The sequence below is a fragment of the Tachyglossus aculeatus genome, chromosome 19 (assembly GCF_015852505.1).
Source record: "Tachyglossus aculeatus isolate mTacAcu1 chromosome 19, mTacAcu1.pri, whole genome shotgun sequence".
In the NCBI taxonomy this organism is placed as follows: Eukaryota; Metazoa; Chordata; class Mammalia; order Monotremata; family Tachyglossidae; genus Tachyglossus; species Tachyglossus aculeatus.
Window position 1 is genome coordinate 329,644 of NC_052084.1, and position 25,757 is coordinate 355,400.

At 54.0% G+C, this 25,757-nt stretch overlaps 2 protein-coding genes across 2 annotated transcripts in view; both read left to right on the forward strand.

Moving 5' to 3' along the window:
- TAF5L (TATA-box binding protein associated factor 5 like) lies at window positions 1-11,080 on the forward strand. Its single transcript, XM_038761353.1, has 5 exons — window positions 1-23; window positions 1,950-2,094; window positions 3,741-3,845; window positions 5,435-6,159; window positions 10,207-11,080. The coding sequence occupies exons 2-5, from the start codon at window positions 1,953-1,955 to the stop codon at window positions 10,996-10,998; spliced, it is 1,764 nt and encodes a 587-aa protein (XP_038617281.1). The 5' UTR covers window positions 1-23; window positions 1,950-1,952; the 3' UTR covers window positions 10,999-11,080.
- The window catches only part of ABCB10 (ATP binding cassette subfamily B member 10), a 27,179-nt gene continuing 12,485 nt past the window's right edge, over window positions 11,064-25,757 (forward strand). Inside the window, exons 1-4 of the mRNA XM_038761384.1 lie at window positions 11,064-11,263; window positions 15,030-15,277; window positions 15,407-15,712; window positions 16,030-16,137. Of these exons, the coding sequence (XP_038617312.1) occupies window positions 11,064-11,263; window positions 15,030-15,277; window positions 15,407-15,712; window positions 16,030-16,137 (862 nt within the window). The remainder of the gene's footprint in view (window positions 11,264-15,029; window positions 15,278-15,406; window positions 15,713-16,029; window positions 16,138-25,757) is intronic.

The window sequence follows — 25,757 nt, forward strand, 5'->3', positions numbered from 1 at the left end:
GCCGGGGCCGCCGGAGATGTTCAGTGAGTGCGGGCCGGGCCCAGGCCGAGGCCGCTCGGCAGCCGGAGCGCGGGCTCTCCGGCCGTCCGTCCGTCCGTCCGTCCGTCCGTGTGTGTGTGTGTGTGTGCGCGCGCGTGTGAGTGAGGCCTAGGCTGCGCACGCGCCGCCCCGACCGCGTGGAGGGTGTGTGTGTGTGTTGTGTGTGTGTGTGTGTGTGTGTCGGCGCGCGCACCGGGAGCGAGCAGTGGGGGGGGGGGGGAGCCGGGGATCGGCCCCCCCCGGAGCCCCCGGCCCCGCTCCGCTCCCCCTTCCCGCCCCGACTTCACCCCTGACCCCTGACCCCCTCCCTTCTAACGATGGCATTTATTAAGCGCTTACTCTGTGCCAAGCACCCTTCTAAGCGCTGGGGAGGTTACAAGGTGATCGGGTTGTCCCACGTGGGGCTCACGGTCTTCATCCCCATTTTCCAGATGAGGGAACTGAGGCCCAGAGAAGTGAAGTGACTCGCCCAAAGTCACACAGCTGACAATTGGAGGAGCAGGGATTTGAACCCACGACCTCTGACTCCAAAGCCCGGGCTCTTTCCACTGAGCCACGATGCTTCTCTTTAGACTGTGAGCCCACTGTTGGGGAGGGTCCGTCCCTATGTGTTGCCAACTTGGACTTACCAAGCGCTTAGTACAGTACTCTGCACACAGTAAGCACTCAGTAAATACGATTGAATGAATGAATGCTGATCCTCTAGACTGTGAGGCCGCCGTTGGGTAGGGACCATCCCTATATGTTGCCAACTTGAACTTCCCAAGCGCATAATACAGTGCTGTGCACACAGTAAGCGCTCAATAAATACGATTGAATGAATGAATGAATGCTGACCCTCTAGACTGTGAGGCCGCTGTCCGGCCCTATATGTTGCCAGCTTAGACTTCCCAAGCATGTAGTCCAGTGCTCTGCACACAGTAAGCGCTCAATGAATACGAGTGAATGAATGAATGAATGCTGGCCCTCTATACTGGGAGCCCGCTGTTAGGTAGGGACCATCTCTATATGTTGCCAACTTGGACTTCCCAAGTGCTTAGTACAGTGCTCTGCACACAGTAAGCGCTCAATAAATACGAAATACGAATAAATGACCCCACCACTGCACTCATCTCACACACACACACACATACACACACATAGTAAGCACTTAATAAATGCCATCATCATTATTATTATTATTATACACACACACACACACACACACACACACACACACACACACACTCACACATCACACAGACGCATCCCCCGGCGGGCAATCCCGGCGCCCTTGGCAGTAGCCCCCCCTCTTTCCTTTTCTCCCGTGAAAGTTGCCGTGGCTGCCGCCGCTGCTGTCAGAGAAGGGAGACCCCCCCCTCCAACCCTCTCCCCACCCCTTCATGAGGAAGGGGCTGCAGCCCCAAGAGTTGGGGAAGGAAGGGGCTCGGGGTCGGGGGCCTTTCCAGCCCCCCATGGGGCAGAGGGTGGCGGCCTGGGACATAATAATAATAATAATAATGATGGTGTTTGTTAAGCGCTTACTCTGTGCAAAGCACTGTTCTAAGCGCTGGGGAGGTTACAAGGTGATCAGGTTGTCCCGGGGGGGCTCACAGTTTTAGTCCCCATTTTACAGATGAGGCAACTGAGGCACAGAGAAGTTGTGACTTGCTCAGAGTCACACAGCTGACATGTGGCGGAGCTGGGATTTGAACCTCTGACTCCAAAGCCCGGGCTCTTTCCACTGAGCCACGCTGCTTCTCGTCTGCCTCTTTGCTGGGAGAGGGGCCGCAGGGGCCTGACCCGGGCCTCCCCCCGACCCCCAGGGGGGCATCCACAGCCCCATCCCCGAAACACCCCGGACCCCGGGCACCAGGCCGAGCGTCGCTCACCTGCTTCTCCTGGGCTGGGGGGGTTTCTTTATCCCGCAGGTCATGAAACGGGTCCGCACAGAGCAGATCCAGATGGCCGTGTCCTGCTACCTCAAGCGTCGCCAGTACGTGGACTCCGAAGGCCCCCAGAAACAGGGCTTGCGGCTGTGCCAGACCGCCGAAGAGATGGCGGCCAATCTCACGGGTAACCGGGCCGCGTGGAAACCCTGTCTGTCCCCTTTGCCTCTCCGGGGTTCCGTCTCTCCCTCTGTGGGGTCCCCCCGCATTAGCCGGGGGTGCCCTTTTCTTTTCCCTGCACAGTGGCACCCAGATTGCGTGGCAGCCTCCCCACGCCCGGCATTCACTCGTTCTTCTGGGGCACAGTCTGACCTCAAGCCCTCACAGTGATGCTGGGGTGGGAGAGGGGCTTCTCTCGATCTCCAGGGGACCGGACTTTGCCAGGCTCTTGGGGGCGAGGAGAGTCTACGTGCTGCAGCGGGGCTCTCCAGGGTCCCGGGACCAGGTCCTCTGGTCACCCGGTACTACTTACTTGGTGCCTACCATGGGCAAATCAGTGTACTAAGCGTTCCCCTCCCTCCACAACCCCAGTAGCAGTGACCCTGTTTTTCTCCCCGCCTTCCCCCTTCCACCCTCCCATCTCACAGTCAGTCAATCAATCGTGTTTCTTGAGCACTTACTGTGTGCATAGCACTGTACTAAGCGCCTCGGAGAGTACAGTGTAACCATATAACAGACCCAGTGAGCCCGGGCTTTGGAGTCAGGGGTCATGGGTTCGAATCCCAGCTCCACCGCAAGTCTGCTGTGGGACCTTGGGCAAGTCGCTTAACTTCTCCAAGCCTCAAGTTACCTCATCTGTAAAAATGGGGATTAAGATAGAGAAGCAGCGTGGCTCAGTGGAAAGAGCCCGGGCTTTGGAGTCAGAGGTCATGGGTTCAAATCCTGGCTCCGCCAACTGTCAGCTGTGTGGCTTTGGGCAAGTCACTTCACTTCTCTGGGTCTCAGTTCCCTCATCTGTAAAATGGGGATTAAGATTGTGAGCCCCACATGGGACAACCTGATCACCTTGTATCTCCCCCTTTTAGACTGTGAGCCCAATGTTGGGTAGGGACTGTCTCTATATGTTGCCAATTTGTACTTCCCAAGCGCTTAGTACAGTGCTCTGCACATAGTAAGCGCTCAATAAATATGATTGATTGATGGATTGTATCCTCCCCAGCGCTTAGAACAGTGCTTTGCACATAGTAAGCACTTAACAAATACCAAAATTATTCTTATTCTTATTATTATTATTATTATTATTATATAACAGACCCATTCCCTGCCCACAGAGAGCTTACGGTCTAGACGGGGAGTCTCCCACCAGTTTTACCCAGCACCAAGAGGTCTTAACCCCTTGTCCATCATCTCCTCCCCATTCCCCCAAGCTAACATAGAACGGATGTTAAGGCCCAATAGATTGTCAGTTCCTCGCGGGCAGGGTTTATGTCTTCCAACTCCACTCTGCTCTCCTAAATACTTTGTACGATGCTCTGCGCATAGTAGACGCTCAGGAAATGCTACAGGTTGGTTGAAGACGGTTCTTGGGGCTCTCTGGTTCCGGGCACGCGGGAAACACGGCTGCAGACTTCGGTTCTGAATTGTGGTTACCGTGAGGCAGGTGGAAGTGGGGCAGGGTGGAGAGAGGGGGCCTCGAGAGCCCCTGGCGAGGGCAGTTGGGCCGTCGCCCTTTTGGGTACCACCTGGTTGGCGTGGGCAGGGGCGTCGCGCCGTGAGGGCTGGGCTGACGGGTTCCCGCTGCTGACCCGCGGGCATTTGCTTCTGCTTCCCCAGTCCAGTCGGAGTCGGGCTGTGCCAACGTGGTGTCGGCTGCCCCCTGCCAGGTGGAGCCCCAGCAGTATGAAGTACAGTTTGGACGCTTGCGGAGTTTTCTCGCGGGTGAGCCTGGGCTCGGGGCGGCGGTGGCTTTCCCGGTGCGGGACCGGATAGCTTAGCTGGGGGCGGGGAGAATTGAAAACGTGCCCGTCCCGACCAAAGCAAGTCGCGTCTCTTTGGCTTCCCTGACAGAGACGCAGATTTGGAGACGGAGTTGGTCTAGAATCGTCCCCCAGGGTTGCTGGCCCTGGAGGCTGTCCCAAGCTGCTGCCACGCTGTATTGGGTGGGCAGCGGATACAGGAGGAGGCAAATAGACCTCCCCTGGGCAAACACAGCCCAGTTTTTGGGGGGGTTTTCGTTGTTTTTTAAATGGTATCTGTAAACGCATACTGTGTCCCGGGCACCGTACTAAACCCTGGGATGGACTCAAGCTAATCAGGTTAGACACAGTCCCTGTCCCACACTGGGCTCACAGTCTTCATCCCCCGGTTTACAGATGAGGTAACCGAGGCCCGGGGAAGTGACTTGCCCAAGGTCACACAGCAGACAAGTGGCAGAGCCAGGATTAGAACCCAGGTCTTGCTGACTCCGGGGCCCATGCGCTATCCACTAGGCCTTGCCGCATTTCGTTGGGGGCGGGAGGGGCAGCCCCCGGGCTGTCTGCCTCAGGGAAGCGAAGGTGAGGGGGCTGGGAAAGAATTCCCTCCACGTTCTGATCCATTCATTCAATTGTATTTATTGAGCGCTTACTGTGTGCAGAGCACTGTACTAAGCGCTTGGGAAGTACAAGTTTCATTCATTCAATCGTATTTATTGAGCGCTTACTGTGTGCAGAGCACTGTACTAAGCGCTTGGGAAGTACAAGTTTCATTCATTCATTCAGTCGTATTCATTGAGTGCTTACTGTGTGCATAGCACTGTACTAAGCGCTTGGGAAGTACAAGTTTCATTCATTCAATCGTATTCATTGAGTGCTTACTGTGTGCATAGCACTGTACTAAGCGCTTGGGAAGTACAAGTTATTGGGTTAGGGCACGACAAACGAACGGTTCTACAAGGAATTGAGTTGGGTTCTGTTACATCTGAAGTTGGCAACATATAGAGACGGTCCCTACCCAACAGCGGGCTCACAGTCTAAAGGGGGGAGACAAAACAGAACAAAACATATTAACAAAATAAAATAAACAGAATAGTAAATATGTACAAGTAAAATAGAGTAATAAATAGGTACAAACATATATACAGGTACTGTGGGGAGGGGAAGGAGGTAGGGCGGGAGGGAGGAAGGAGAGGGCTCAGTCTGGGAAGGCCTCCTGGAGGAGGTGAGCTCTCAGTAGGGCTTTGAAGGGAGGAAGGGAGCTAGCCACATGCCGGGAGCCCGAGGTTGCCCGCGTGCCCCCCCAGGGGTCCAGACCAGAGGGCAGGGTCTTGGCTGGAAGCAGGCTGGGCCCGGGGAGGCCCTGAGGGGAGAGTGTGGGGCCGGCCAGGGGCACGAGCCCGGGAAGCTCCGAAAGGAACTAGCGAGCGGCCCCCGCTCCGCTGTCGGGCGCAGACGGGAGGCTCTGAGCCCCCTCCCCGGGCATCCCGGGCGCCCCGGGGGGCGAGGACGGAGCGGGGGAGGCCCCTCAAGCCGCTTTTGATGCCGTTGCAGATTCCGACTCCCAGCACAGCCACGAAGTGACGCCTCTCCTGTATCCCCTGTTCGTCTACCTCCACCTGAACATGGTCCAGAGCGGCCTGAAGAGCACCGTGGACAGCTTCTACAGCCGTTTCCACGGGCTGTTCCTGCAGAACGCCGGCCAGAAGGACGTCGTCGAGCAGCTGCAGACGGCCCTGACGGCCCAGGACATCCTGGCCAACCCGACGCTGCGCGCCTTCCTGGACAACAAGTACGTGGTGCGCCTCCAGGAAGACAGCTACAACTTCCTCCTCCGCTACCTGCAGAGCGACGACAACGGCGCCCTGGTCCAGGCCCTCACGCTGCACATCCACCTGGACGTGCAGCCGGCCAAGCGGACCGACTACCAGCTGTACGCCAGCGGCGGGTCCTCCCGGGGCGAGAGCCACGGCCTGGAGCCGACCGACGGGCCGCCCGCCCTCCTGCGCAACGAGGCGGCCCTGGAGGCCCTGCGGGAGAGCATCCGCCGCGTCAGGGACGGGCCCCCGTCCCTCACCACCATCTGCTTCTACGCCTTCTACCACACGGAGCAGCTGCTCAACACGGCCGAGATCTCCCCGGACGGCCGGCTGCTGGCCGCCGGCTTCGACGACTCCTGCGTCAAGCTCTGGAGCCTGCGCTCCCAGAAGCTGAAAGCGGAGCCGCACCGCGTGGATGTGGCCCGCGTCCACCTGGCCTGCGACGTGCTGGACGCCGAGGTCTGAGTATCGCCGCTGTCCCGTCCCCATCCCTCCCACCCCCTGGGGGGGTCCGGGCCTCCCGGGCGTTTCGAAAACGACCCCCTCCCCCCGCCCCCGGGTGCTGGGATGTCTCTGGCCTCCGTGGAAGGCCTTGGGCCCGAGGGGAGAGCCGTGGGCTTCCTTAGGGAATCTGGGGCCGTCCCGAAGGGCCGAAGCGGGTGGGCGGCCGGGGAGGTGGTGGGGGGCAAGGAGGGCGAGGGGAAGAACCAGCCAGCCTGCTAAAGAGGGTGGCCCCAAGTCCAGGAGGGACGAGGCAGAGTACGTGTTCAGTCTCCTTCCTGCCCTCCCTCTGGGGACAGCGGGCCACCCGGTCATCCGCCCACCGATCTCATGCTCCTCGAGAGAAAGCGAGGTTGTCTCCCGAAGAGGAGGAACCTGGATCGGGGATTCAGGAAAGCTGGTTGTGATACCCTAAGCAATCTCGGGTGGATCCATTCAACCCCTCCACCCCGGTCTGCTCCCGGCAACGTGGGGGAGGCCCCCCAATCTCTCTCCTCTCCCCTCCACTCCCCCTCCCCCTGTCAGGCTGGGGTCCAAGGGGACTGCCGGGGCCGGCCCCAACCAGGGCCCGAGGGCCACAGTGGCCAAGCCCACGCGCTACCGAGACCCAAAGGGAGGGAGAGAGAGCTGACGATGGGAAGTGAGGGGATAGACTCCAGAGAGGCTTCGGCCTTGGTCCCGAGGGAAGCCGCCGTCGGCCGTCCGACCGTTTGGGCCTGACCGTGCGCGGGCTTGGGTGCGAGAGGAAGCTCGTGGAGGGCAGGAGTGCTCTCCCAGGCTCCTCGGGGCTCTGACGGCGGGGAAGCCTGGGTTCGGGTCGTCATTCCTCCCGCCTCTCCACCGCGAGCTCGGTCCGCGTGGTCAACCGGCGGGAAGAACCGCTGTTCGGGTGGCGAGAGCGGTCAGGTGGCAAGCGGGAGGGCAACTGGGCGTGGAGCGACGGCGGCTCCTCCCAAGGAAGCATCGAATTAGAAGCTGGGATAGCCCCCCGGGATCCCAGCAGGTGAGGGGCCGGAGGGCCGGGCGGCCGGCCTCGAGGCAAAATCCGGTGGGTCCTGGGAGTCTGTGTTGGAACGGGGTGAGGCTTATGGGGCCCTGGAGTCCTAGAGTGCCAAGTTTGAAGGTGTGTGACCGCGGTTTGGTTTTGTCCTGGGCCGGGCCCTCGGCGGGAACTGCGTGTTGGGAGGTGGGCACGACCTCTGGCTTCTGGGCAGAAACAGAAAGCATCGAAGAAGCTTAGAAATCCCCGCCAAGTCTTCCCCTCCGGCCCCTTCCGTGGGCCCCCTTACGCCTCTCTCCCAGCTTTCCGGGGTACCCCCCTGGGATGACGACCCTGAGTTTGAGAGCCTCCTCTGCCCCCGGTAATCCTCAGCCCCCCGCTGACTCTGGGCCTCCCCCCAGCTGTCCAGAGCTGTGCCCGATCGTCACTCCTCTTACAATCTCGCTACCAACTCGCTGCACAAGCCTAAAGGGCAGGCAGGGACAGACAGCAGGGCTCTTAGCCCCATTTACAGGTGGAGAAAGAAACTGAGGCTCCGAGAGGTCGCCAGGCAGGTCACAGCGACAGCGGGCGCGGTCTCTGGAAAATGAATTCCACAGACATCTCCGAGGAGAGGGAGATGGTACCGTACCTACCCCAGCCCCGAGCATAGCGCTTGGCCCAAAGAAGGCACTTAACAAATATCATAGAAAAGCCAGAAACGCCTCTTAAATGAAAAGCAGACTCCGCGGAGCCCCTGAGGGAAGCAGTGTGGCCTAGTGGAAGGAGCTGAGCCCCTTCACTTCTATGTGCCTGTTTCCTCATCTGTAAAATGGGGATTCGATACCTGTTCTCCCTCCTACATGGCCTGTGAGCCCCTCTGGGACAGGGACTGTGTCCAATATCATTAACTTGCGTCTACCCCAGTGCTTAGAACAGAGCTTGACAAATAGTAATGATAATAATTGCGTTTGTTGAACGGAGCGCTCCGCAAATAACCACAAGCATCATTGTTGTTATTACTGCAGAGCAAGGATCTAAAAGAAATTTCTCCTGGAGTACCAGGCCTCTCCTCGTTGCTGGCTGGCTACTAACCAGCACTCCTGCTCCCTGCTGTCACTGACTACGGTCCCCGATTCGTGTTTCTGCTTCTTTGTGAGCAGGAGTGTTTTTGGAGACTAGGATTAGATAGGTGGGGGGTTGAGGGGAGGGTTTCAGGCTCTTTTGGTTAGTCCCCGGCTCTCTGAGTGTCCCACCTCGACTTGAGCCGGAAGACCTTTACTTTCGTCTCTTCCCCAGAAGCGCTCACTTTCCTTTTCTGCAGCCAGCTTCTTGACTGACTTCAGACTTTGGGGCTGGTGGCCTCTGTAGCAAGTAGCCAGCGTGTGTCAAGATAGGAATGTCAAAAACACCTCAACCCCTCTCCGACGGCCAGCCTTGGCCTCCTAGATTTTAAAATTTGTCATCGATAGGTCGTGTAGCAGGCCTGTCGGCAGGGCAGCCCGACGAGCTACCCGAGAGACCATCGCAGGAGTGTGTGTCCGTGGGATGTTTGGCCGTTTTGGGGTCCCGCTCTGGATCAGCAGTGTCCAGGGTCTAGATTTTTGTTTGGCCAAGGGGGTGCAGGGCATCATGTGCCTATGTGCTGGGGGACAAAGGTCAGGTGCCCGCAGGCTTCCGTGGCAAACATCACAATGAGGAGTTGAATTCACCCCTAACGTCCCTAAAGGCCTTTGGTAGTGATTAAGTGCTTTCTTGGGGCCAAGCACTGTGTTAGGCATTGGGGTAGAAATCAGAGAATCGGGTCAGACCCTGCCCTGCAGCCAGAGAGAGGGCAGGGCAGGAGTCTTGTTCCCACTGTACGGACTAAGACACCAGGGCCCGGAGATGCCAGGCCAGAGACCCACAGGAGCAGCAGAGGGGTGGCCTATGTCTGGTTTTTGGGGTCCGTGCTAGCGGGTGTATCGATCGGATGTGAATTCTCGTCCTTCAGCCCACCCGGGCAGTGGGGCGATGTGTGTGTCGCCTTTGGCTGGACCCCAGGGGCTCAGGTGGCAGACTGGGCGCCACCCCCCGGGGGCCCAGTTTTCCCATCCCACCTCTGGCCTCTCGGCATCGTGACACCGAGGTAGCGTCGGGAGTCTCAGTTGCACCCGCGGAAGGCTTGACTTCAGAAGTGCACCGATGTGTGTGTGTGCACGGGGGGACAGAGGAGCCTGTGGAGACCCCATCCCAAAATTCCCTGAGTGGGCCCAGAAGATTCCCTCCTGCCAGGTGGTCGGAAAACTTCATCTGGGGGCTGCATCAGGCTAGGTGTGTCGTGTAGAAGGTGAACTCGTCGCGGGCAGGGTATGTGTCTTTATTGTTGTAGTGTACTCTCCCAAGCGTTAGGTACAGCGCTCTGCACACAGTAAGGGCTCAGTACGATCGAACGAAGGAGTGAAGGTGGACTGCCCTCCACGGTGTGAAACCTTGTCCAGCCTCTACCGAGGAGGCAGATTCAGGCCGCTGGACATAGCCCTTTCGGGAAGCTTCGGCCAGATGGGGTTTCGGGGCCCTGTAAAGCCCCCGGGAGAGACGTGAGGCCGGAGCTAGTGACGCCCCGGGGTCCGGAGAAGAGTGGACTTGGAGCAGAGAGCCATCCCTTTGGCCAGAGCGGGAGCGGTGGGGTGGCAGAGCCAGCGATGCCGCTGGCTTGGGCGGGGAGGCGTTTGGGCACTTCGAGGGAGGAGTCGAGGGCCAGGGCCGGGTCAGGCAAGGATCGCTCCCCAGCCAGAGTGGATTTATGTAGTCGCTCTCCCCCGGTAGAGTAGACGACCCTCTGAGATCGGGCTCGGGTCTTTCACCACCTCGCGGCCCAGCGGGCGTCCCGACCCGGCATCGAGCCTCGCAGCCGAGCGTGGCGTCTGCCGGGCGCGCCGCCGACTCCTCCGCCCGCCCCGGGCGGCCTCCCTCCTGGCCGACCCACCGACGGTTTCCCTGTCCTCTCTCTCCCTCCCTCCCTCCCGCTTCTCCGTCCCCGCCAGGAGGAAGACGGCGCCGGCACCGAGATGAAGACCCTGCGCGGCCACTGCGGGCCGGTGTACGGCACGCGCTTCCTCTCGGACGGCTCGGGCCTGCTCTCCTGCTCCGAGGACACGTCCGTCCGCTACTGGGACCTGGGCACGTTCACCAACACGGTGCTCTACCAGGGCCACTCCTACCCGGTGTGGGACCTGGACGTCAGCCCCTGCAGCCTCTACTTCGCCAGCGGCTCCCAGGACCGCACGGCCCGGCTCTGGTCGCTGGACCGGACGTACCCGCTGCGCGTCTACGCCGGCCACCTGGCCGACGTGGACTGCGTCAGGTTCCACCCCAACTCCAACTACCTGGCCACCGGCTCCACCGACAAGACGGTGCGGCTGTGGAGCGCCCAGCAGGGAGGCTCCGTGCGGCTCTTCACCGGCCACCGGGGCCCCGTCCTGTCGCTCGCCTTCTCGCCCAACGGCAAGTTCCTGGCGTCGGCCGGCGAGGACCAGCGGCTGAAGCTGTGGGACCTGGCGGGCGGGGCCCCCTTCAAGGAGCTGAGAGGCCACACGGACAACATCACCGGCCTGGCCTTCAGCCCGGACAGCAGCCTGGTGGCCTCGGCCTCGATGGACAACTCCGTCCGCGTCTGGGACATCCGCGGCGCGCACTGCGGGGCCGCCGCCGACGGCTCGTCCGGGGAGCTGGTGGGCGTCTACGCCGGCCAGGCCGGCAGCGTGCTGAGCGTCCAGTTCGGGGCCTGCAACCTCCTTCTGGTCACCGGGGTGACCCAGGAAAATCAGGAACACTGACTCGGTTTCTGACACGGATCGGGGAAGGGGGAGGGCGGCTTCCGGGCGCCTTATTCCGAACGGGGATGGTTTCGGTGACTGTGGCCCTCGTGCCTCTATCTCCCCGGCCACCCCGGATTGGCCACGCTGCCGCGGGGGGCCAGCGGGGCAGGAGATGGTGGGGTTCGGGGAAGGCCTCGGAGAGGGTGCCCCCGGACCGGCCCGCTCAACCTCCCGGGGGGGTCTCGGATTTCCCTGCCGTGAAGCGGAAGGCTGCTGTCGGCCCGTGTGGGAGGGGGATCCTCCCGGCTCGGAACACGGGAGCGGCCCCGGGACCCTGTCTCCGTCCACGCGGGGCCCGGACCTTTTTACCGTCTGAGTAATAATAATATTATTATTGAGGCGAAGTCACGGAGCACTGGCAGAGGGGGTCCGTCTCTGCTTTTTATCTTTCAGGTTTGACTCCTGGCACTGGCTGTGATACTGGGAATTTTGAAGTTCAGGGACTTGGGTCGCGCCGTGTGTGGGTCGGGAGAAGAGGGGACTTCCCCCGGGGGGGTGGTTGTGTGTGTGTTTGTGTGTGTGTGCGCGTGTGTGTGCGCAACACCCTAGCCGAGGCGCTGGGGAGCAGGGGGGGGCGGGGGGCTTTCCCTCGGCAGCCCCCTCGAAGAGAGCGATTGCTGCAGAGAGTGACGAGTGAGAGACTCCCCGGACCCTTGGGGTGGGAGGTGCCAGCTTCCGCCATCACCCTTCCCATCCCTTTCCTCTCCCCGTCGCTCCCTACCCCTCACCCGCCTTGCAGTACCGGGTTGATGAACACTTTGCGAAACACATCAGTTTGAAAACCCTGCTTCGGGGGGCGGAAACAAGTTCTAATTTGGGGCAGAGAGGATTAAATATTTGTTTTCTGGAAAGAGTTATTTTGTATTTTGTTTTCTAATAAAAGCATTTAGTTTAAAAGCCAGGCGTCGTTCATTCACTCATTCATTCATTCAGTCGTGTTTATTGAGCGCTTCCTGTGTGCAGAGCACCGTACAAGTTGGCAACGTATAGAGACGGTCCCTACCCAACAGTGGGCTCACAGTCTAGAAGGGGGTCGGTTCCTCTTGGGAGCTTCGGGGACGAAGGGTGGGAAGGGTGCGCGGTGTCAGTTGGCGGGACCCAGCGGCGTCTCCCCGGTCCCCCACGCTGTCCAAATTAATAATAATAATAATGATGATATTAATTAATTCAATCGTATTGAGCGCTTACTGTGTGCAGAGCACTGCACTAAGCGCTTGGGAAGTACAAGTTGGCAACATATAGAGACGGTCCCTACCCAACAGCGGGCTCACAGTCTAAAAGGGGGAGACGGAGAACAAAACCAAACATACTAACAAAATAAAATAAATAGAATAACTATGTACAAGTTAAATAAATAGAGTAATAAATCCGTACAAACATATACATATATCCAGGTGCTGTGGGGAAGGGAAGGAGGTAAGGTGGGGGGGATGGAGAGGGGGAGGATGGCGAGAGGAAGGAGGGGGCTGAGTGTGGGAAGGCCTCCTGGAGGAGGTGAGCTCTCAGCAGGGCCTTGGAGGGAGGAAGAGAGCTAGCTTGGCGGATGTGGGGAGGGAGGGCATTCCAGGCCAGGGGGAGTGCAATAAATGTTAATAAGTGTTAATAAATGATAGCATTTATTAAGTGCTTACTATGTGCAGAGCACTGTTCTAAGCACTGGGGAGGTAACAAGGTGAGGAGGTTGTCCCACGGGGGGCTCAAAGTCTTAATCCCCAATTTATTCATTCATTCATTCAATCGTATTTACTGAGTGCTTACTGTGTGCAGAGCACTGTACTAAGCACTTGGGAAGTACAAGTTGGCAACATATAGAGACGATCCCTACCCAACAACGGGCTCACGGTTTTCCAGATGAGGTCACTGAGGCCCAGAGAAGCGAAGGGACTCACCCAAAGTCACCCAGCTGACAAGCGGCGGAGTCGGGACTTGAACCCACGACCTGGCTCTTTCCACTGAGCCACGCTGCTTCTCGAAATCATCTTCAATCAATCAATCAATCAATCGTATTTATTGAGCACTTACTGTGTGCGGAGCACCGTACTAAGCGCTTGGGAAGTCCAAGTTGGCAACATCTAGAGACGGTCCCTACCCAACAGCGGGCTCACAGTCTAGAAGGGGGAGACGGAGAACAAAACCAAACATACTAACAAAATAAAATAAATAGAATAGATCATCTTCGATCAATCAATCTATCGTATTTATTGAGCGCTTCCTGTGTGCAGAGCACCGTACTAAGCGCTTGGGAAGTCCAAGTTGGCAACATCTAGAGACGGTCCCTACCCAACAGCGGGCTCACAGTCTAGAAGGGGGAGACGGAGAACAAAACCAAACATACTAACAAAATAAAATAAATAGAATAGATCATCTTCGATCAATCAATCGATCGTATTTATTGAGCGCTTCCTGTGTGCAGAGCACCGTACTAAGCGCTTGGGAAGTCCAAGTTGGCAACATCTAGAGACGGTCCCTACCCAACAGCGGGCTCACAGTCTAGAAGGGGGAGACGGAGAACAAAACCAAACATACTAACAAAATAAAATAAATAGAATAGATCATCTTCGATCAATCAATCGATCGTATTTATTGAGCGCTTCCTGTGTGCAGAGCACCGTACTAAGCGCTTGGGAAGTCCAAGTTGGCAACATCTAGAGACGGTCCCTACCCAACAGCGGGCTCACAGTCTAGAAGGGGGAGACGGAGAACAAAACCAAACATACTAACAAAATAAAATAAATAGAATAGATCATCTTCGATCAATCAATCGATCGTATTTATTGAGCGCTTCCTGTGTGCAGAGCACCGTACTAAGCGCTTGGGAAGTCCAAGTTGGCAACATCTAGAGATGGTCCCTATCCAACAGCGGGCTCACAGTCTAGAAGGGGGAGACGGAGAACAAAACCAAACATACTAACAAAATAAAATAAATAGAATAGATCATCTTCGATCAATCAATCGATCGTATTTATTGAGCGCTTCCTGTGTGCAGAGCACCGTACTAAGCGCTTGGGAAGTCCAAGTTGGCAACATCTAGAGACGGTCCCTACCCAACAGCGGGCTCACAGTCTAGAAGGGGGAGACGGAGAACAAAACCAAACATACTAACAAAATAAAATAAATAGAATAGATCATCTTCGATCAATCAATCGATCATATTTATTGAGCGCTTCCTGTGTGCAGAGCACCGTACTAAGCGCTTGGGAAGTCCAAGTTGGCAACATCTAGAGACAGTCCCTACCCAACAGTGGGCTCACAGTCTAGAAGAGAACAAAACCAAACATACTAACAAACTAAAATAAATAGAATAGATCATCTTCGATCAATCAATCAATCGTATTTATCGAGCGCTTACTGTGTGCAGAGCACCGTACTAAGCGCTTGGGAAGTCCAAGTTGGCAACATCTAGAGACAGTCCCTACCCAACAGTGGGCTCACAGTCTAGAAGAGAACAAAACCAAACATACTAACAAACTAAAATAAATAGAATAGATCATCTTCGATCAATCAATCAATCGTATTTATCGAGCGCTTACTGTGTGCAGAGCACCGTACTAAGCGCTTGGGAAGTCCAAGTTGGCAACATCTAGGGACGGTCCCTACCCAACAGTGGGCTCACAGTCTAAAAGGGGGAGACGGAGAACAAAACCAAACATACTAACGAAATAAAATAAATAGAATAGATCATCTTCGATGATGGCTGTAGTATCTGTTAAGCGCTGACTCCGTGCCAGGCGCTGTAGTAAGCGCCGGGGTCGATCCAAGGGAATCGGGTTGGCCCCGGTCCCTGTCCCTCCCACCTGGGGCTCGGACTCTTAATCCCCATTTCCCGGAAGAGGGAACTGAGGCAGAGGGGAGGGAAGGGACTCGGCCAGGGTCACTCGGACGACAAGGGGCGGGGAGGGGCGGGATTAGAACCCAGGTCCCTGCCGTGACTTGGCGGAAGGGAGGGACCTGGGGGCCGTTAGCGGCGGCCCCGCCACCGGCACCGGCAGGAGGCCCGCGGCACGAGGAGCCGAGGAACCGAGGAGCCGAAGAGTCGAAGAGCCGAGGAGCCGAGGAGCCGAGGAGCCGAAGAGCCGAGGAGCCGAAGAGCCGAGGAGTCGAGGAGCCGAAGAGCCGAAGAGCCGAGGAGCCGAGGAGCGAAGAGCCGAAGAACCGAGGAGCGCAGACCTGAAGAACCGAGGAGCCGAGGAGCCGAAGAGCCGAGGGGTCGAAGACTCGAAGAGCCGAGGAGTCGAAGGCTCGAGGAGCCGAAGAGAGCCGAATAACCGAGGAGTCGAAGAGCCGAAGAACCGAGGAGCCGAATAACCGAGGAGCTGGGGAGCCGAGGAGCCGAAGACTCGAGGAGCCTAATAACCGGGGAGCCGAGGAGCCGGGGAGCCGAAGAGCCGAGGAGTCGAAGACTCGAGGAGCCGAAGAGCCGAAGAACCGAGGAGCCGAAGAGCCGAAGAACCGAGGAGCCGAAGAGCCGAAGAGCCGAGGAGTCGAAGACTCGAGGAGCCGAAGAGCCGAGGAGCCGAAGAGCCGAAGAGCCGAAGACTCGAGGAGCCGAATAACCGAGGAGCCGGGGAGCCGAAGAGCCGAAGAACCGAGGAGCCGAGGAGTCGAAGACTCGAGAGCCGAATAGCCGAGGAAGCCTCGAAGAGCCGAGGAGCCGAGGAAGGAGCGGAGGAGCGTCCGCCGGGGAGGCGCCGATGGCCCGGCCCCGGCCCCGGCCCCGGCTCCGGCTCCTCCTCCTCCTGCCCGCCGCCCCGGTGCCCGCCGCCCCGGTGCGGCTCCTGGCGACGCTGCCCCGGGGCTGTGGCCGGGGCTGCGGGCTGGGGCTCCCGGGGCGGCCTCCGGCGGGGCCCAGGGCCCGGGGCCCGGGGCTCGCCCGCCTCCTGGGGCTCCTCCGGCCGGGGCCGGGACCGGGACCGGGATGGGGCCGGGGCCGCTTCTCCGCCGCCGCCGCCGCCGCCGGGCCCGGGCCTGAGCCCCCGCGCCCGGACACAGCGGCCGGGGGCCCGGGGGTCCCCGGGGGCTCGGGGGTCCCCGGCCCGCCCCGCCCCGACGCCAAGAGACTGCTGGACTTGGCCCATCCCGAGCGCTGGCGGCTGACAGGTAACAAGCTATTTATATCAATCAATCAATCAATCGATCAATCAATCGTATTTATCGAGCGCTTACCGTGTGCAGAGCGCTGGACTGAGCGCTTGGGAAGTACAAGTCGGCAACATCTAGAGACGGTCCCTACGCAACAGCGGGCTTACAGGCTAGAAGAGGGGAGACAGAGAACAAAACCAAACGTACTAACAAAATAAAGTAAATAGAATGGATATGTACAAGTAAAATAAATAAATAAATGGAGTAAGCAATCAATCAATCGTATTTATTGAGCGCTTACTGGGTGCAGACCACTAAGCGCTTGGGAAGTCCTAGTTGGCAACATCTAGAGACCCAACAGCGGGCTCACAGACTACAAGGGGGAGACAGTTATACAGATTTACTACTCCATTTATTTCATTCATTCTGTCGTATTTATCAGTCAATCAATCAATCGTATTTATCGAGCGCTTACTGTGTGCAGAGCACTGGACTAAGCGCTTGGGAAGTCCAAGTTGGCAACATCTAGAGACGGTCCCTACCCAACAGCGGGCTCACAGTCTAGAAGGGGGAGACGGTTATACAGATTTACTATTCCATTTATTTCATTCATTTAATCGTATTTGTCAAGCAATCAGTCAATCAATATCTATCGTATTTATCAATCAGTCAATCAATATCTATCGTATTTATTGAGCGCTTACTGTGTGCAGATCACTAAGCGCTTGGGAAGTCCGAGTTGGCAACATCTAGAGACGGTCTCTACCCAACAGCGGGCCCACAGTCTAGAAGGGGGAGACAGTTATGCAGATTTACTACGCCATTTATTTCATTCATTCAGTCGTATTTATCAATCAGTCAATCTCAGTCGTATTTATTGAGCGCTTACTGTGTGCAGAGCACTGGACTAAGTGCTTGGGAAGTCCAAGTTGGCAACATCTAGAGACGGGCCCTGCCCAACAGCGGGCTCACGGTCTAGAAGGGGGAGACATACAGATTTACTACTCCATTTATTTCATTCACTCAATCGTATTTATCAATCATCAATCAATCGTATTTATTGAGCGCTTACTGTGTGCAGAGCACTGGACTAAGCGCTTGGGAAGTGCAAGTTGGCAACATCTAGAGACGGTCCCTACCCAACAGCGGGCTCACAGTCTAGAAGGGGGAGACGGTTATACAGATTTACTACTCCATTTATTTCATTCATTCAGTCGTATTTATCAATCAGTCAATCAGTCGTATTTATTGAGCACTTACTGTGTGCAGACCACTGGACTAAGCGCTTGGGAAGTGCAAGTTGGCAACATCTAGAGACGGTCCCTACCCAACAGCGGGCTCACAGTCTAGAAGGGGGAGACGGTTATACAGATTTACTACTCCATTTATTTCATTCATTCAGTCGTATTTATCAATCAGTCAATCAATCGTATTTACTGAGCACTTACTGTGTGCAGACCACTGGACTAAGCGCTTGGGAAGTCCAAGTTGGCAACATCTAGAGACGGTCCCTACCCAACAGTGGGCTCACAGTCTAGAAGGGGGGAGACAGAGAACAAAACCAAACATATTAACAAAATAAAATAAATAGAATAGATGTGTACAAGTAAAATAAATAAATAAATAGAGTAATCAATCAATCAGTCATATTTATTGAGCGCTTACTGTGTGCAGAGCACTGGACTAAGCGCTTGGGAAGTACACGTTGGCAACATCTAGAGATGGTCCCTTCCCAACAGTGGGCTCACAGTCTAGAAGGGGGAGGCAGAGAACAAAACCAAACATACTAACAAAAGAAAATAAACAGAATAGATACGTACAAGTAAAATAAATAAATAAATAGAGTAATAAGTATGTACAAGCATATATACAGTGGCTCAGTGGAAAGAGCCTGGGCTTGGGAGTCAGAGGTCGTGAGTTCCAATCCCGGCTCCGCCACTTGTCAGCTGTGTGACTTTGGGCAAGTCACTTAACTTTTCTGGGCCTCAGTGACCTCATCTGTCAAATGGGGATGAAGACTGTGAGCCCCAAGTGGGACAACCTGATCACCTTCTATCCCCCCCAGCGCTTTGATCACCTTGTATCCCTCCCAGCGCTTAGAAGAGTGCTTCGCACATAGTAAGCGCTTAACAAATACCATCATTATTACTGTTATTTTTATCTGCTTTTTCAGGGTGGGTGGCTCCTTTAAGGCCTTTGGAGATAATCTCTATCTCTGAGGGCAAGCCAGCACACACAAAACACACACACACACACACACACACACACACACATATATTTCCCCCTTTTAGACTGTGAGCCCACTGTTGGGTAGGGACTGTCTCTAGATGTTGCCAACTTGTACTTCCCAAGCGCTTAGTACAGTGCTCTGCGCACGGTAAGCGCTCAATAAATACGATTGATTGATTGATTGATTTACATAAACTGCCTTGGCTTCCAGCCGACCACCAAATTTTCTCAGGCTAACCGGATCAAACTTTGCTGGCTCTGCAGCATGAAGCGTGACTGTGAGAGCTCATATATCCCAAGCGCTTAGTACAGTGCTCTGCGCACAGTAAGCGCTCAATAAATACGATTGAATGAATGAATGGATATATGGTCTTAGAAGTCATATATGTGAGACCTCTCTTATATGGTCTGATTTCTGACTGCTTATCAATGAGCAAGCAGTAAATGTGTTTGTACATATTCATTACTCTATTTATTTTACTTGTACATATCTATTTTATTTTATTTTGTTAGTATGTTTGGTTTTGTTCTCTGTCTCCCCATTTTAGACTGTGAGCCCACTGTTGGGTAGGGACTGTCTCTAGATGTTGCCAATTTGTACATCCCAAGCGCTTAGTACAGTGCTCTGCACATAGTAAGCGCTCAATAAATACGATTGATGATGATGATGAGCAAAAAAAGTAAGCCTTGATGCTTTGGAGAAGCCGCGTGGTCTAGTGGAGAGAGCACAGGCTTGGGAGTCAGAAGAACCTGGCTTCTCATCCCAGCTCCACCACTTGTCTGCTGTGTCACCTTGAGCAAGTCACTTCACTTCTCTGGGCCTCAGTTACCTCATCTGTTAATAATAATAATAATGATGGCATTTGTGAAGCGCTTACTATGTGCAAAGCACTGTTCTAAGCGCTGGGGGGATACAAGGTGATCAGATTGTCCCACTTGGGGCTCACGGTCTTCATCCCCATTTTACGGATGAGGGAACTGAGGCGCAGAGAAGTTAAGTGACTTGCCCAAGGTCACACAGCGGACATGTGGTGGAGCCGGGATTCGAACCCATGACCTCGGACTCCAAAGCCCGGGCTCTTTCCACTGAGCCAAGGAGATAAAGACTGTGAGCACCTGGTGGGGCAGGGACTGTGTCCAATCCAATTTGCTTGTATCGATCTCAGTGCTTTGTACAGTGCCTGGCACATAGCGCTTAACAAATAGTATATATGTTTGTGCATATTTATTACTCTATTTATTTATTTATTTATTTTACTTATACATATCTATTCTATTTATTTTATTTTGTCAGTATGTTTGGTTTTGTCTCCCCCTTTTAGACTGTGAGCCCACTGTTGGGTAGGGACTGTCTCTATATGTTGCCAATTTGTACTTCCCAAGCGCTTAGTACAGTGCTCTGCACACAGTAAGCGCTCAATAAATACGATTGATGATGATATCACTATTATTATTGGTATTATTAATAATAATGATGATGATGTAATGCTGTCAGTTTCAGCCTTTCTTTTGCCTCAGAAGTTGTCTTTTCCAGGGACTTAAAAAATGGGAGATTTTATTTCCTACCCGTGTGTCCTCCAGGGTCACATCCTAACCAATTCAAGGGGTTACTTTTGTGGTTTTTTTTGGTTTTCTGAATTTGTTAAGCACTTGCTGTGTGCTAGGCTATGTGTGAGAGGCAGCGTGGCTCATTGGAAAGAGCCTGGGTTTTGGAGTCAGAGGTCATGGGTTCAAATCCCGGCTCCGCCAATTGTCAGCTGTGTGCCTTTGGGCAAGTCACTTCGTTTCTCTGGGCCTCAGTTCCCTCATCTGTAAAATGGGGATGAAGACCGTGAGCCCCCCGTGGGACAACCTGATCACCTTGTAGCCTCCCCAGCACTTAGAACAGTGCTTTGCACATAGTAAGCGCTTAATAAATGCTATTATTATTATTATTGGGCTATGTGCCATGTGCTAGAGAAGCGGCGTGGCTCAGTGGAAGGAGCCCGGGCTTTGGAGTCAGAGGTCATGGGTTCAAACCCCGGCTCCTCCAACTGTCAGCCGGGTGACTTTGGGCAAGTCATTTAACTTCTCTGTACCTCAGTTACCTCATCTGTAAAATGGGGATTAAGACTGTGAGCCCCCTGTGGGACAACTGATTGCCTTGTAACCTCCCCACCGCTTAGAACAGTGCTTTGCACATAGTAAGTGCTTAAGAAATCATCATCAATCGTATTTATTGAGCGCTTACTGTGTGCAGAGCACTGTACTAAGCGCTTGGGAAGTCCAAGTTGGCAACATATAGAGACAGTCCCTACCCAGCAGTGGGCTCACAGTCTAAAAGGCTCTAATAACGCCATCATTATTATTATTAGGCAGTGTTCTAAGCACTGGGGTAGATGATAATCGACTGATTGCTAGGCACTGTACCAAGTGCTGGGTTAGATACAAGCTTATCAGGTTGGACAGAGTGTAATGTCCCACGTGGGGCCCAGCCCATAGTCTTAATCCCCATTTTACATAGGAAGAAGCCGAGGCACAGAGAAGTGAAATAAATGACTTTCCCAAGGTCACATAGCTGACATGAGGCAGAACTGCGATTAAACCCTAGGTCCTCTGACTCTCAGGGTTGGACTCTTTCCACCAGGCCACGTTGCTTTCAAGAGTCTGAAGCTCTTGATATTGCTATTTTATTTTGTTAGTATGTTTGGTTTTGTTCTCTGTCTCCCCCTTTTAGACTGTGAGCCCACTGTTGGGTAGGGACTGTCTCTATATGTTGCCGATTTGTACTTCCCAAGCGCTTAGTACAGTGCTCTGCACATAGTAAGCGCTCAATAAATACGATTGATGATGATGATGCTATTTTTGAAGGCTCATTTTTATCTCTGAAAGCCCAGTCTCCAGCTTCCGAAGGCACGTAAGGTCCGCCAGAAAGGGATTCTGTGGGGCCAACCCAGGAGTGACTTGTGTGTGAACACATGAATGCACAGTGCCTTTTTAAAATGATATTTTATTTTCATTTCTTGCATTACTGAGTGCCGAGCTCTGTTCTGAGGACTGGGGTCAGGGCTTAGTACAGTGCCCTGCGCACAGTAAGCGCTTAATAAATATGATTGAATGAATAGCAGAAACATTTTGGCATTCACCCCGCCCTCAGCATTTACTGAGAAGCAGTGTGGCTCAGTGGAAAGAGCCTGGGCTTTGGAGTCAGAAGTCATGGGTTCAAACCCCAGCTCTGCACTTGTCTGCTGTGTGACTTTGGGCAAGTCACTTAACTTCCCTGGGCCTCAGTGACCTCATCTGTAAAATGGGAATGAAGACTGTGAGGCCCACGTGGGACAACCTGATCACCTTGTAACCTCCCCGGCACTTAGAACAGTGCTTTGTACATAGTAAGCGCTTAATAAAATGCCATCATTATTATTATTATTTATGTCCCTGTCTTTCTGCTGTCTGGTTTCCCCTACCAGTAATTGATTTTAATGTCTGTCTCCCCCTCTAGTCCTTCTTTTTTTTTGGTATTTGCTAAGTCCTTACTTTTGTGCCCAGCACTGTACTAAGCACTGGGGTAGATCCCTTAATCTCATATACCTTGCCGCCAACCCCTCGCCCACTCCCTCCCTCTTTCCAGGAACTCTCTCCCCCTCCGTATACCATAGTCCACCACTCTCCTTACCTCCACAGCCTTATTTAAAAATGATATCTCCTCCCAGAAGCCTTTCCCGACTAAGTCCTCTTTTCCCCTACTCTCCCTCCTTTCTGCTTCGCCTCTGCACCCTTTAAAGACCTGATATTCGCCCCACCGCGAGTCTCACAACACTCACGCACATATCTGCGGTGTATTTATTTTAATGTCTGTCTCCCCCTCTAGACATTAAACTCCTTGTGGGCATGGAGTTTCTATTCTATCTATTCTATTTATTTTATTTTGTTAGTATGTTTGGTTTTGTTCTCTGTCTCCCCCTTTTAGACTGTGAGCCCAATGTTGGGTAGGGACTGTCTCTATATGTTGCCAATTTGTACTTCCCAAGCGCTTAGTACAGTGCTCTGCACATAGTAAGCGCTCAATAAATACGATTGATGATGATGATGATGATGGAGTTTGTCTACCAACTCTGTTATATTATTACTCTCCCAAGCACCCAGTACAGTGCTCTGCTCATAGTAACCGCTCAATAAATAATCATTGGTTGATTGGGCCTCTTGGGGTTGTGGGGAGGGAACGAGAAGACGGAGGGACCTGAGGAATTGTACGTATCTATTCTATTTATTTTATTTTGTTAGCATGTTTGATTTTGTTCTCTGTCTCCCCCTTCTAGACTGTGAGCCCGCTGTTGGGTAGGGACTGTCTCTGTGTTGCCGACTTGTACTTCCCAAGTGCTTAGTACAGTGCTCTGCACACAGTAAGCACTCAATAAATACGATTGATTGATTGATTGAATTGAGGAGGAGGTAGTGATGGCCTGGTGAGGGGCTGGTGGGACTGTGGCTCTCACTGCGAAGAAGCCAAGACCAAGTTTCAGAGTTCAGAAGCGGAGACAGAAATAGCCTGAGGAATTCTGGCCCAATAGCCATTCCAGCTTCCTTTTAGAGGTAAAGTGGGAGGAGGCAGGGACAGTCATCATTTAGCTTCTCCAGAACAGCACGTTTTACAGTTGTCTTTCCTCCTCGGAGACACCAGATTCTGGTGGAGAGAATTCACCTGAGGGCACGTGTGTGGCTGAAATAACAAGTTTCCATGCTGGGGGTGCCGAGGGAGGAATAATAGAATTTATTAAGCACTTCCTGGGTGCCAAACGCTGTACTTTATAAACATCGAGCCTATTCCTAATGAACGGTGCTGAGGCTGTTATAGTTGCTTCTGGGCCAGGGCCACCAGGAAGTTCTGCTGCACCGTGGGCGGTCACTGCGCTGCTTGGCTGGGGCGAAATGGAAGGATAAGGGGACGTTTTCCCACACCATATGTTAGTTCTAATCCCGGCTCTGCCACTTGTCTGCTCCGTGACCTTGGACGAGTCACTTCACTCCTCTGGGCCTCAGTTACCTCATCTGTAAAATGGGGATGGAGACAGTGAGCCCCACATGGTACAGGAACTGTGTCCAACTTGATTGTCCTCCTCCCCATCCCCCTTCCCCTCCCCACAGCACCTGTATATATGTTTATACAGATTTATTACTCTATTTTACTTGTACATATTTACTATTCTATTTATTTTGCTAATGATGTGCATCTAGCTTTATTTTTATTTATTCTGACGACGTGACACCTGTCCACAGGTTTTGTTTTGTTGCCTGTCTCCCCCTTCTAGACTGTGAGCCCGTTGTTGGGTAGGGACCGTCTCTATGTGTTGCCAACGTGTCCTTCCGAAGCACTTAGTACAGTGCTCTGCACATGGTAAGTGCTCAATAAATACAATTAAATGAATGAATGATAAGCTTGTATCCACCCGAGGGCTTAGTATGGTGCCTGGCACATAGTAAGGGCTTAACAAATACCACTATTATTATTATTATTATTATTATTGTTATTAGTTCCGGCAGATCCTGCCCCTACATTGGTGCGAGTAGATTGGGCCCCAGGGGAAACAGGTGTGCGGGTTGCAATCAATCAATCAATCAATCGTATTTATTGAGCACTTACTATGTGCAGAGCACTGTACTAAGCGCTTGGGAAGTACAAATTGGCAACATATAGAGACAGTCCGTACCCAACAGTGGGCTCACAGTCTGAAAGGGGGAGACAGAGAACAAAACCAAACATACTAACAAAATAAAATAAATAGTTGCAGGGATCGAGGCCCGTGGCTGCTGTTTCCAAAGCCCCCGGTTTGCCCGATTGCGGCAGCGAGGGTCTCACACGACCCGTACGGACAAACCGCGTCCGAGCAACAGGAGGGCAGGGGCGGGACCGGCCGGGTCTCTCTCCCAGGCACCCATCCACAGGCGTGACCCCAAAGAGGAGGCTTCTGGAGGACCACGACTCTCCCCACTTTAGCCCGGATCCCTGGCTGCTGGTGATTGGGACCGTCGGCCTCCCGGATTTAGACACTACGCTGTTACCTGCTTATTACGTTGTGGCACCAAGCCCCTATCGGGTGGGGAAGTGCAGGAGGTACTGGCTCATTTGGTGTGAAGAAAGGCGGGTGGGTTTGGTTTTGGAGCTGAAGCCTTGCAACTTTTGATTTGGGGGCTCAAGGGAGTGGAGAGAGATGAGGGAGGTCAATGGCGGGCCTGAGGATGATGCCATTAATTCTACCTCACGGGTCTGCCGGCTTTGAACGGACCAGGGGCCGAGGTGGAGGAAATGACAGCGGTGCCCCCTAAATCTTAGCTAGCCCAAGTGGGCTCCCCAATGTCCTCAGTGGCCAGTGGGGCAAGCTGCTGGAGCTGCTTTGGCCGAGGGGGCCGTGGCCCAGGAGATGGGAGAGGGGAAAGGGAGATGGGACCGGAGCGGAGCAGGCCCAGGCTCACTGGCACCTACCTTTTCCACACCCGCTGCAAATGAACCAAGAATGAGTTTGTTCTCTTTTTCTTTGACTTTCTCTTTCTCTTCCTCCCTCTCCCTTTCTGTCTTTCTCTCTTCCCTCGCCCTCACTTCCTCTCCATTTCTTTACCTCCTCTTCCCTCCAACTGCTGTTTAAATTGCACAACTGTCCATGTAGCAACTTTTCAAAGGTTGCGTCCTCGTGTGCCTTTTCCAGATAGCAAGGTTACAGGCTTCTGGCTTAAAGAATCAGTTTCCTTTTCATCAAAAAGCAGCTAAACTGTAGCCTGATGTCTCTGTGGGCATTGGGTCCCATTAGATCCCACGCTGGGAAGCAGCGTGGCTCAGTGGAAAGAGCCCAGGCATGGGAGTCAGAGGTCGTGGGTTCCAATCCCGGCTCTACCACATGTCTGCTGTGTGACCTTGGGTAAGTCACTTAACTTCTCTGAGCCTCAGTTCCCACATCTGTAAAATGGGGATTAAGACTGTGAGTCCCACGTGGGACAACCTGATCACCTTGCATCCCCCCCAGCTCTTAGAACAGTGCTTTGCATGTAGTAAGTGCTTAACAAATGCCATTATTATTATTATTATTATCTTAAACTCCTCCAAGGCAGACACTGTGTTTTTTCCTAACGTGGCATGATGCCCAAACACCCAGTAACACATTGTACCCACAATGAGTGCCCAGCGCGGTGCTCTACCCATAGTTAGGTGCTCAGTAAATATCTCTGAAGAGGATGAAGACTGGTTAAGCCCAAGCCTTGCTAGGAGATGTGGGCTTCTCTCAATCTTCTGATCACCGACGTGACACACTCAGAGTGTCGGAATGTTGGAACGGTGCAGAGCAGAGGGAAAACTGGGAGGAGGAGAGATGGGAGAGATCTTCCACCCTCAGAGATCCCCGTCTGGGCCCGTTGGAAGTATTGGGTATGAAGACTCGCCG